This window comes from Rattus rattus, chromosome 10 (assembly GCF_011064425.1).
Source record: "Rattus rattus isolate New Zealand chromosome 10, Rrattus_CSIRO_v1, whole genome shotgun sequence".
Lineage (NCBI taxonomy): Eukaryota > Metazoa > Chordata > Mammalia > Rodentia > Muridae > Rattus > Rattus rattus.
In genome coordinates, this window is record NC_046163.1 from 54,288,301 (window position 1) to 54,300,501 (window position 12,201).

Genomic DNA, 12,201 nt, shown 5'->3' on the forward strand with positions numbered 1-12,201 from the left:
TGCCTACTAACCCTATCACCACACACACACACACACACACACACACACACACACACACACACACACACAATTATCACAAGTTGTACATGTGGGGGAAAATGGGATCTAGGCAATAATTTGCCCAGGCCATTCTTGTCATCCTGAGGTAACATGTCATGAATCACGAGTTTGCTTCTTTCTCTGTCACCCTGTTCTCACAAAGCAAAAGGCAGACAGCAGAGAAGGGCAGAATGCAATAAAAATGGTGGAAAACCGGAAAAGGAGTTTAAGCAAGCAAACGAATAAAACCTTGACAGATAAGTGGGACATTGAAGGGGACAGAGGGCAGAGGTCTGAATTTGCAGGCATGTTTATGTGGTGTTTGTAGATATAATGAGGAAGCAGCTTGAAAGGAGGCAGCCTCGCTTAGCTCTGTGTATGAGAACAGAAGTATTATAATGTATGACATGTACAATGTGTTTTCATCCTACACATATGTTCATACTTCCCCTATATCCTCTAAGATCTAACCCCTCTTCCCCTTCCAGCTTGTGTTCTCTCTCTCTCTCTCTCTCTTCCTCTCTCTCTCTCTCTCTCTCTCTCTCTCTCTCTCTCTCTCTCTGTAATAACCTACCAGGTGCTACACTCTTAAAATACTCTCTCTCCCTCTCTGAGAAGCCGTCAACTGTCAGATTCTCAGATAGGAGTGGGGACTATGAGCCTGTGCAAAGGCTGTGTGTGCTGATGTCTTCACCTCATTGTTTTCCTTGCCAGTCATAAAATTAGCAAGCCCAATTCCACATGGCTAAGAGGTTTTTGGTTTGGTTTGGTTGGTTTTTTGGTAACAACTCAATACGCAATTTTGCGTTGAATTCCCTATAAAGACCATGTCAAGCACCTGCCATCCATTTGTACTTCAGTCATACATACCCCAATTCTCACATGTACCATCTTCCCATGATGACATCTCTCAAAGGGTTTCATCGCCTCACACGTTTCCAGGCTCCTGACCATGTAAAATCGTGTAAATCATTGAATCAACCTGATTTGATTCAGTAATTAACCTCTTGTGGCCATTGGTAATGTTTAGAAAGGCAGGCCAAATCCCAGACTTCCTTGAGACACGAAAGACTAATCTGTTCCTAAATTGCTCACCCCATCTAAATGACACCATGGCTCTGAAGAAGGGCTCTAATGATGAGACTTGTGCTGTGTCACGATGTCCATGTCTCCGTTTAAAGAGTACTACGGGGCAGCACGATGACCCATCTTCCTGTTATGTGTCTGCGCTCTGCTGTGATATTAATAGCACTTCCACTGGTCATTGTATTTGAGAAGCCCCTCTCCTGGTTCTCCAGTCACCGCATGTGCATAAATTCCGAGTGCCTTGTTAACGCTGAACCGTTTTTTGGTCTAGAGTGTTGTACTGTTTTCTATGAATATGAGTTCAACTCCTAACACTCAGATATTTCACTCTGCTCGCTCTGTAACAGACACTCATCAAGGGGGAGAAAAGAGTTATTAATGCCTCTGGCTAATAGCAACTGACGTGAAGCTTTGCCCGGAGGAGAGCCAGAAACCCCCGCTGAACCAGAGCGTGCAGCCTTGGGAGTACACATTGCTTCATTTTCTAAGCCCCCTTTATTATTATTATTATTGTTTCTCACAGAGGGCTGCAGGCAAAGCCTTTCTCCTGTGCTTTTCCTATGATGTTTTGTGGCTGATGACTTGAGTCCCCCACCCCTTTATTCTCAAAGTTTAATCAGTTTCATAATTCACTATTTTTCCACTTCTAAAATAATCCTTTTTTGAATTATTGCATTCCAGATTTGTTTGGAAAATCGACATTTTTACTCTTATTGCTACCAGAATATGAATAGTTTTGTTTTGTTGTTGTTGTTGTCGTTTGGAATTTATGGTCACTTGTACATATGCAAGGTTTAATCATTACTCCATTCTATCACCCCAAGATTTGTTCAGTGAAAGTGGGAATCTTCTATGCTTGTCCCTTAAACCAATTCAGAGTCCTTCTGGAACAGTTTGGTTTTGTTTTCTTCCTAAGCATCCCCAGGGCTGACTGGCTCTCTAGGCTCTCCTAAGCTTTGGCATCAACACCTTCAACAATCCAGCCCCTGCTTGCAGCTGTTGACAGAACCCAGCCGGCAGCCATCACCTCATCCATATTAGAAGTTTTTCTCTCAAAGGCACCAGCAAATTACTAACACCAAAGAGCGGCATCTTCATCCACCTCTTCACTGTATTTTCTTCTTGTCCATTTCCATCTGCACACGGGTTCCACAGCCTCTCCTCCTCTTACTTTCCCCGATACTGACTTCCCTTAACAGTTCTTCCTCCTCCCTCATGACGCCTTTTCTAGTCTGATGACCTACATTCACATATAAATGCACACTCTCAATTTAAAGTCTAGTTCATTATAAGAAAAAATACGGAGTAGTTTCTCTTTTCTTTCTCAGTCTCTTATTTCACTTACTGTGATTTCCAGAGGCATCTATTTTCTTGTGGCTGTATGAAATCCTATTCTGTGTGTGTGTAGCATACTTTCTTTATCCATTCATCTCTTGATAGATATCTAAATGAGTTCTGTTGTCTGGATATTGGGAGTAGTGAGGGGGAATCCAGTGACTAGAGACATACTCTTAAGCAATGGTTTGTAGTCGGTTACTCCATGCTAATGTGGGAATCAAGAACCAGGTTGAATCAGAGCATCTGTGTGCTCACAGTGTCAATCACTTCTCAGTATATGTTTAGAAGAACATGATCCAGGGGCTGGGGATTTAGCTCAGTGGTAGAGCGCTTGCCTAAAAAGCGCAAGGCCCTGGGTTCGGTCCCCCAGCTCCGAAAAAAAAAAAAAAAAAAAAAAAAAAGAACATGATCCACTTTAAAGACATGATGGTGAGCATAACAATGTGTACAAACCCTTCTGTTCCCCAGGTCTTCCGAGTGTGGGATATACAGACTCTATCAGTATTACAAGTCTTCCACGATAGCCAGGGAGGACCAGGAGACATGCAGATTTACGCTATGGTATATGATACTAACCACGGCATGCTCATCACAGGTATGAGGGCCTAGGCCTGACTAATTAATTTCATGTCTTTTACATTTTTTTTTAAAAAAAAAAGATAGCTCTTGAGTTCTTACTATGAAAACACACACACAGAAAAAGAAATGACTAACCATGCTAAGTGACAATCTATTAATTTTACTGTCTTATCATCCTATGTGAGTTAAATGAACCTCAGCTTGATGAAAATACCAAGTCAGTTCTATAAGATGATAACCCAGGAGTACATGGCCGGGGTGAACCAGAAAGAAGGGGCAAGGGAGTTGATGCTATGTGTAGGTCTCCGGTTTGACTCTTGGGTGCACTAAATTGGTACTGTTATGGGGTAGTGGCACTTGAAGGTACCAGCATGAACTTGTTTTCTGAAGCAAGACAGTTCTGGTAAGAAATTGGTTACTCTGAAGATGGATACAAACTTCCTCAACTGCCCTTGTTTCCAGACAATGAACAGTAGGGAGGGTGGGCAGAACCCAGGAAAAATGAGTCCTGAACACAATGCCAAAATGTTTTATGTTTCATTTTGTTTGGGTTTAGTTTCTCTCCACAGACACTGAAAAGAAAAAGAACCCCGTCAGCCATTTTGGTTGACTACGGTTCACATGCACAGACTTTGGCTTTTAGAAGATGGCTATATTAATAGCAGCTCTGCCCTCTGGAACACTAACCACAATTGCTTTCCCTAACCATATTGCCGCTGACCACCTGCTCTGAGTTCCTGGGGGATTAATCAAGGCAGGGGAATGATTGGTGCTTTCTCTGTTGGGGAATGCAATTAGTTTTAATTTCGAGTTGTTCCTTTTTCCTGGGTTAGAAGTGAACTCTCTCACTTCATGCTCAGTAGATAATTTCCCAGCCTGTAAAACAGAACGTAGCTCCAGTTGGGAATGCCTCTCCTTTATTTGACCTCCTCTGAAATGAACAGATTCACGGCTTTACACAAATGTCACCTCTGAACACGGACACTAGCTCGCTCGATTACTGGGGTTAGCACTTCCATCCCGACGATCCTCAGAATAATGAAGGATTCAAATCCCAAGGCAGAGAAGAAAATGGAGAATAGAAAAGCCACAAGTGCTTCCCACTCCTGCGTACTTTGGGTGGCATTCTTCCTTGCAGAAGTACCGACCTCTGGGTACTGCCTGATCATTCAAAGGACAGCCATCAGCTTGACGTCAGGATTACACCAAGTGTACATATCTGTGTGTAGATTCAAGTGACATCATGTAGAGTAGCTTTGAGCCATGGGGACAGCAGCACTGTTCTCACTCAGTGGTTGGTAGAGCACATTGTTGCTGTTGGTGTGGTCATGAATCTGCTGCTGCTGCTGGTGATGGTGGTGATGATGATGGTGGTGATGATGATGACAGCGGCGGCGGCGACGACAACGACGACAGCTATTTGATGCCTCCTTCCTCCTTCCTTTAAGGCAGGAACTGTTAACTGAAGTTTTATAAATGGCAAAACCAAGGCTCAAACAGTTCAACTGACTAGAATGTTAGAGCAGAGCTGACACTCAGTCTCAGAATTTCTGACTCCCGGATTTGCATTTGTCCTTCCTTCCTACATTGCTTCTGTTATTGTAGTACAAGTAGCCAAAAAGATAGAAAGTGTCAGTTCTCCACATGCCAGTCCTGTTATGCTAACTCTCTCTAATGTGTTAAAGGACGCACGGAGAAGCTCCCAGTGTGCCTCCGAGAGCCTGATGGCTATCCATCTATCACGTTTCCAGACAGTGATATTAGCATTACCTGAACATTTGCAAATGAATAGTCTACATCATAAAATCTAAACACCTTAAGAAAACAGTAAATGCTGCTAAGACTTTGAGAGGTTCTTGGGAATGATTTGAGAAAGTCACCACAGCACCTACAGTGGCGTCTTCATGTCCTCATCCATAAGGTAGGAAGAGGCTACCTAGTCTTAGAAGTTCTGCTTTTATTTAAACCACAGAATTGCAGGGCTGTGGTAGCTCATGCCTTTAATCTCAACACTCAGGAGGTAGAGGAAGGAGGATCTCTGAGTTCGAGGCCAGCCTGGTGTACAGAGTGAGTTCCAAGGCAACCAGGACTACACAGAGAAACCCTGTCTCAAAAACAAACAAACAAACAAACAAACAACTACAGAATGCTTGCTCTGATAATATCATCAGTATTTCCATACATTAAACTAAAGCAGACAGGTATATGATTTTGAGGCTTAAGTCATACACTTAGGAAAATGATTGAATACTGCTTTCCTGTACCCTGGCCGTGCTAACCACATCTATTACTATGGTGATTTGGAAATTAATTTTACTATTGACGTTGCAATCACTGGCCTGCAATCATTCTCATTCATTATATTTAATCAGACCATGCTCACAGCGTGTGTTATCTTTTGCTGGCTTGAAGAACCCTCTGACTCCAGTTCCACAGGCAGAGAAAGCCACGATTCAGCGGAAGGCTGGTGGACTGCACCACCGGTGTGCACGCACTGGAGAGGCACAGTAGGGAAAAGGAAAGCAGACTATGAAATTAGGAAACTGGAGGTCAAAGTGACCTGGGTTTGAAAGATAATGAAGTCTCCAGCGAGTGCTTTTCTCTGGCTGAATCACATTTGCTGTGTTTGTCAGAGATGTTTTAGAGCAGACAACTGTATTCTCACCTCATTAAATGCTAAAGCAGTGGCCTTTTATACTCTAATCTCACTGACCAGATGGTTGGGTCAAGTCCTCTGTGCAATTTCAGACTTCTGATACTGACAATTAGGGATGCAATGCTTTTGTAAAAGTAAAAAATCACTTTTTACTTCGTTTTTAATATGTGATATTATGCAACTCGGTTGGCCTGGGACCCATGGTCCTCCTGTTCCAATCTCCAGAGTGTGGGATTACAGGGTGGCCCCATCAGACCCACCCATCCTTGTGACGGCTCTCCTTTCACTCTTCCTCCTCAGGATCCAGTGTAATAGACATGTATCCTTTGACCAGGATGATACAGGACACCAAGCAGGTTCCTCACACTCACGAACGAGAAGTCAATGTCATGCTCTATAACAAGTACTTCCACCAAGTGCTGACGATCTGCTCAGAGTCTGTGATCAAGGTGAGTGTGATGACTCCCTAGGCAGGAAAAGCATGAGCAGGTGAAATGTCAGCTTTGTGTTGGAGATTGTAGAGTGGGGCTGGGGTGTCAAGACAGGATTTCTCTGTAGCCCTTCATGTCCTGGAACTCAATTGGTAGGTCAGGCTGGCCTCAAGCTCAGAGATCCACCTGTCCCTCTGCCTCTGCCTCTGCCTCTGCCTCTGCCTCTGCCTCTGCCTCTGCCCTGTCCCTCTGCCTCTGCCTCTGCCTCTGCCTCTGCCTCTGCCTCTGCCTCTGCCCCTGCCTCTGCCTCTGCCTCTGCCTCTGCCTCTGCCTCTGCCTCTGCCTCCTGAGTGCACCACCAGCACCACCCGGCCGAATTGTTTTCTTCTTATAGGTAAAATAGCAAGTTTTATATGTAGTGGTCCACAGACTGAGACAATATATTGAAGCTCTCTTTAAGCTTTCACAAATAGACAATTGGAGTGTTTCAAGCCAGTTCAGGCCACATGGGTGATTAAATACTGCCAGATGACACAATAGAAATTTTAAAAATATCACCATATATTTATTTTGTGGGGGAAGGGGTGTGTGTCTACAACTTGCAGGAGCTGGTTCTCACCTTCTACCATATTGGTTTCAGGGCTAGAACTCAGGCCAACTGGCTTGGTGGCAGGTGTCTCCACCCTCTGAACCAAATAGAAATTTCAAAGGAAATATAGTAAGAACAACAACAACAACAACAACAACAACAACAACAACAGATACAGCTTGTATTTTAATTTCACTGGAGGGTGTGTGTCAAGAAGAAAGGGAAAGACATGTAATAGTCATTCACCATAACTTGGCAGGCTATGTGCCAAGACCGCTGACTCTATATTATTTAAAATCTCATGAAAGGTCGGGGCAGATAGACACAGTCTTCAACTCTAAGGATGAGAAAGATGGGACTCAGAGATAAGTGACTGCCACAGCCACTAACTGTTCGCATGAAGGTGGAATACAAGGCTGACTGTGTCTGCCGTGTGCACTCATGCTTTGGGCTCTGTACCTCTAGCCCTGTCAATAGCAATAGCTGTGTTGAGTGACGAATTACTTGGCCACGCTAACTGTGTCTGTCATTACAATGGCTGAAATCTAGCAGTGATACCTGGAGGTGTCTATATAGGCTTTCCATTCTGTTAGCTCATGAATGCACTAAGAGGAGGCCTAGAGAACTAAAGCAAGCCATCCTCTGGGAACTCATCAAATTCCTTCTCATATTTTAACCTTCTTTGGTCAGCTGCTAGAGATTTTCTCAAACCTGAATCCCCTGAATTTAGTTAATTATCATAGGATTTTTTTTTTTTGCTGCTCCTGTAGATAAAATAGACTAAAGTCAATCCTGCCCTACACTCATGTGAGGTGTCTTATGCATGGTCTGCCTTATCTTTCCCCACAGACGACGGAGAGAAGTATCTAAGGAAGGTTTTCTACCATATTAGATGGTGAGAGGTTGAAGCTCAGACTTGGAGATGGGTGATCTCAGGATCCATTTATTCAGGGACCCGCATGCCTCTCTCCCCCCTAAGGACCTTGTCGATCACAACACTCAGAGGCAGAGAATGTAGCCTCTGGACCAGATTGACTTCATCTCCATCTTGGCTCTGTTACTATCCAGCAGCCACTATCTATCTTGTTCCCTGGGAGAAAGGTGCACCTCTCTGCCTCTGGCCCTCTGAGTGTGCTGCCCTACCCCCACCAGCTCAAGAGCTGCCAGGAGGCTCAGTTGCTCACTGACCAGAAAATTTACACCCGAACATGGTGCAGCCACAAAGTAGGAGAGACGTAGACCATAGCTGTACAGGTCTATGCCCTCTGCATGTTTCCACCGGGAGGAGTTGATGAAGCATGGTGTTTCTGGGCTTTTCCTGACACTGCCAGGCTGTTTCACAGATGATACATTTCACAGTTGCTTACCACACCTTCCCTGTCACCATGTCTCATACTAGTCACAAAACTACCTGAAATGACCAGTGAGCTCTTTCTTTAGGATTTATCCACATAGTATGCTGCTCACCACGCTTTTAGCCTCTAACCCTTGGAGCCATTACGAATTTAATTGAGCACTTATTAATTCTTGTATTTCTATCCTGCTGCCACCTCTGAATCACCCTTATAGTCATAATGTGGTTTCCATTACTGTGACAAAATAACCCAAGACAAGCAAGTTGCAACGAGGAAATCTTTGCTTCAGTACAAGGTTCTGGAGGTTTCTGTTAGCGGTGAATTAGCCCAGTGGCTTTGGACAGTTGACGAAGCAACACATCGTGATAGGATGTGAGAATGAACAAACTCCTCACCTCGTGGTAGTCAGGAAGTGAAACAGAGGAAGGGGAGGGGCTGAGGGGCAGACCTCCTTAAAAAGCATGTCCCCCAGTTGTCTAAAGCCCCCACATAACTATTCTCCTGTAGTTGGGGACTGCCTCGGCTATCTGATATACAGCAGATGCACTCAGGGATACACAGTCACCGATAATAGGCATCATCTGTCACAGCTTGCCTTTGAGCAAACCGACACCCAGGCAGGACGCTAGGGAAGGTGTGAGATGTGCAGAGTACTGCTTTGTAATTTTTGAAAATGGTAAAAAAAAAAAAAAAAAAAAACTTTGCTCAGAAATGAAAGGCAGATGTATGAAACACTCATTTTTGCTGATGTTTTTCTCGTCTATAGGTATGGGAACTTGAGACCGGTCTCCAAATATACCATATTCTAGACCCTCATGGCTTCAGTATTGAACTGACCTGCGCAACTATTAATGACAGTGGGTTTCTTTTTGCCACAGGAGCATATAATGGTGAGACTCGTGTTCCCAGTATGACATCTCTGCCTACGTTTTAGAGGGTTAAGGGAAAATGTGAATCAGGCTGACATGCAGACATTCCTGAGGGATGGCGATGCCTGAGTGAATATCAATGAATTCTCTTTCACGGCCACCAATGTCTTAATATGGATGTCAAAAACAAACCAGTAACTTATATCCTATTTGCATGGTTGGCGCAACAGTGTACAAAATGTTTTCACATATGTTTTCACATATGACATGTGTGTATAAAAATACCCTAATGAAACCCACTGCTCTATGCTAACTTTAAAAACTAGTTATAAAAAATACAAACCAAAGATTTTCATCACTCAGCACATCAGTCAGGACGCTGGCCCACAGAGTCCCGCCGACATTTTCAGTTTTAACGTGCCTAACTACTTACAATAATTTAATACATTATGGAAAGCCACGTCACACTGTCCTCAGGCCTGAAAGGACTTTCACGTGTGCCACCTCATTGAAACTTTTGTTGGGAAATAGCTGTGTTGCCCTGACTCACTCTGTCCTGATGCCTCCGTCATCCTGTTAGCTAAAAGGCAGTCATTAGACTTGGGGTCTCTTGCTGCTGCCATAGTATAGTGTATAAGTGTGTGTATGTACATATGTGTGTACATATGTGTGTTTGTGTGCACTAAGAATTAAATCTAGAGCCGTGTGCATGCTACCCATATATGCTACCTCTGAGCTACAATCCCAACCCATACAATAATTTTACTCACAGTATCTTCAGAGACCACGCAAAATACCCTTCTAGCTTTGGTATAGAATGCCTAGAGTTCTGCACTGGATATATTTCTATATCTAGGTTCCATGAAATCACATCGAACTTGGGGGACTTTTGGACTTAGATGTGACTGCGTGTCCTATTTCTTTCTCTGTGGAGCACCTGTAGGCACCAGAGACTGGCAGACTGCCCCACCTTTCCACCTCATCTTGTTCTGAACACCCCCAAAGGATCTGCTTGCTCTAGAGTAGATGCTGTGGCCGACTATGTGCACTGTGCAGAATATATTTATTCAGGGTACATTTGATAAATAAATGCTTCCTCACGAAGCATTTGATGGAATGAGTGGGCATCCGATGTGAAAGTCGGACTTTGAAAATGGGAACAGAAGATAGCCCAGCAGGGATGAAGTCATGAATGCCAAGCCAAGGTGTGAGAGCGCATCAGCCCATAACGCGTGGGAGAGCACACTGTTCCTCCCTGACGAGCATGGCTGAGCAAAGCAGCCTCACCATGTGCGCCATAGGCACTTGCCACACCACATCCATATGAAAATTATTAGTATTGGAGATGCAGCGTCACGGCCCTTACTACAGGCAAGTGACCCCATATGAGTCTAGCAATAATATTATTTGCATGCAAGTGTGTTATTTTATCTTATTAGTCCTGCCATCTTGGTTTCTCCGAAGACACCTCAGCTGATGCTGATGAGCCGTCTATAATTTCAGTTGGCAGAGATCTGGGATTTAAGGCACCTTAGAAAGTGGGATTCCTAGAATCTCAGGGTGACTCCGCCTACAGCCTCCTTTTTAACTCCCTCAGGAGCAGCTGAGAAGTAGCCCCCACTGGTCTCTGCCTTGCTTGGACAGTCAGAGTTTTCAAGATGAGGAAGTCTAAGTGATTGCCTAAGCCAGGAAGGAGTGTGAGTCTCATGAACGCGGTGACTATTGTTTTACATAAGGTCTCACCTCACAACTCTGGCTGGCTTAGAGTTCATGATGTAGACCAGGCTAGCCTCAAGCTTTGTCTGTCTCTGTCTCCTTCCTGAGTGCTCATTAGGGACAATTTCTTTTTATTGCTTCCCTACAAACTATAGAGTGATTGAGGGCAGGTAGTGGTTTTCATTTTAGAAGCCAGAGTTCTTGCCATTGTTCAGAGTACCCTGGGTAGTTCTTGCTGCTGTGCAGAGAGCATCCTGGATATATTGAATGCTTGGTGTTGGTAATGAGCAAATAAAGGATGGGGTAAGAATGTTGCTAATGGGGGTGGCATGGCAGGGGCCACGCAGTCACATCATTGCATGTGGAGATGTGGAGAGGGGATGTTAGGCTGAGAGAAGCCAAGTTGGAAGCCTAACCTTCAACACTAAGGCCCGGGGGGGTGTGGGGGATGAACTGATCCAAACCAAAGCATATACACATTGCTTTCAAGACACCACAGTGCCTCTTGTTTCTTTGATCAGCCTGTGACAAACCAAGGCCCACAGAAATGCACCTCTCAGGATACATTTCAACAGGATCACTGTCCCCTGGGCTGAGTCAGGCTGTGTGCTCACCGTCTTACTCACCGGTACTTTTCTCCATGCCCTCAGGGACAGTTAAGTTGTGGGACTTCGGCAGTGGGCAGGAGATGAAAATGATGCCCGAAGGGAAAGACTGGGTGGAGGAGGAACACGCTTTGCTGCGCCTGTTTTTCCTCAAGTCCCAAGTGAAGCAACAGCACTACATCCTTGCCTTGGAGCGCAACGGGACTGTCAAGATGATCCAGGTGTGACCCCTGCTTCCATGTTTGCACTGCGGGTGGTCCTCCTGGGGGACATCCATGGTGATCCTCTTTTCTCTCGAGTCTCTGCCTCTGTCTATCTGTCTCCATCTCTCCATATCTCTGCCACTTCCTGTGTTCTTCTTTCTCGGTATATCTCTGTGTATGTGTCTCATTCTCTCATTCTTCCTCTCACTCTCTCCTCTCTGGTTTTGTATAGCCCAGACTGACCCTGAACTCCTGGTTCTCCTGCCTCTACCTCCCCAGGGCAAACACCACCATACCTGCTTGCTCAATTTGTGTGCTGCTAGGACTTGAGTCTAAAGCCTCAACCAGATTAGACAAGTGACGTACGGACTGAGCTACATCTCTGCCCCCGTTCAACTCCCTCTTCCCAATCAGTTGAGGACAGTGCTTATCCACCAACTGTCCTATGATGCCCCTACTAACTTGACTCAAGTCCGGGCAAGTGCCAGAAAGCACAGTTACCCAGGCTCAGCATCCAACCCATCACATGTTTGCTTCAGCATCATCCGGGAGCCCCTAAAAGTGGGTGTCAGAAAGATCAAAGTGACACGCACATCAGCCACTGCTGGCATTGCTCACACCCTCCCTTGACAATAATCCTCTGCTCCTCAGGAAGGTCCCTCAGCAAAGTATGTCCCTTACAGCCCCATAAAACATTCAGAGACGCTCACGTCGCTTTTTTCCATTTCTCACCAA

The 12,201-nt window shown here is 44.9% G+C and overlaps 1 protein-coding gene across 1 annotated transcript in view; it reads left to right on the forward strand.

Annotated features, from left to right (window-relative positions):
* The window catches only part of Wdr64 (WD repeat domain 64), a 116,159-nt gene that overhangs the window by 65,559 nt on the left and 38,399 nt on the right, over window positions 1-12,201 (forward strand). Inside the window, exons 11-14 of the mRNA XM_032915334.1 lie at window positions 2,932-3,058; window positions 5,999-6,147; window positions 8,840-8,963; window positions 11,309-11,484. Of these exons, the coding sequence (XP_032771225.1) occupies window positions 2,932-3,058; window positions 5,999-6,147; window positions 8,840-8,963; window positions 11,309-11,484 (576 nt within the window). The remainder of the gene's footprint in view (window positions 1-2,931; window positions 3,059-5,998; window positions 6,148-8,839; window positions 8,964-11,308; window positions 11,485-12,201) is intronic.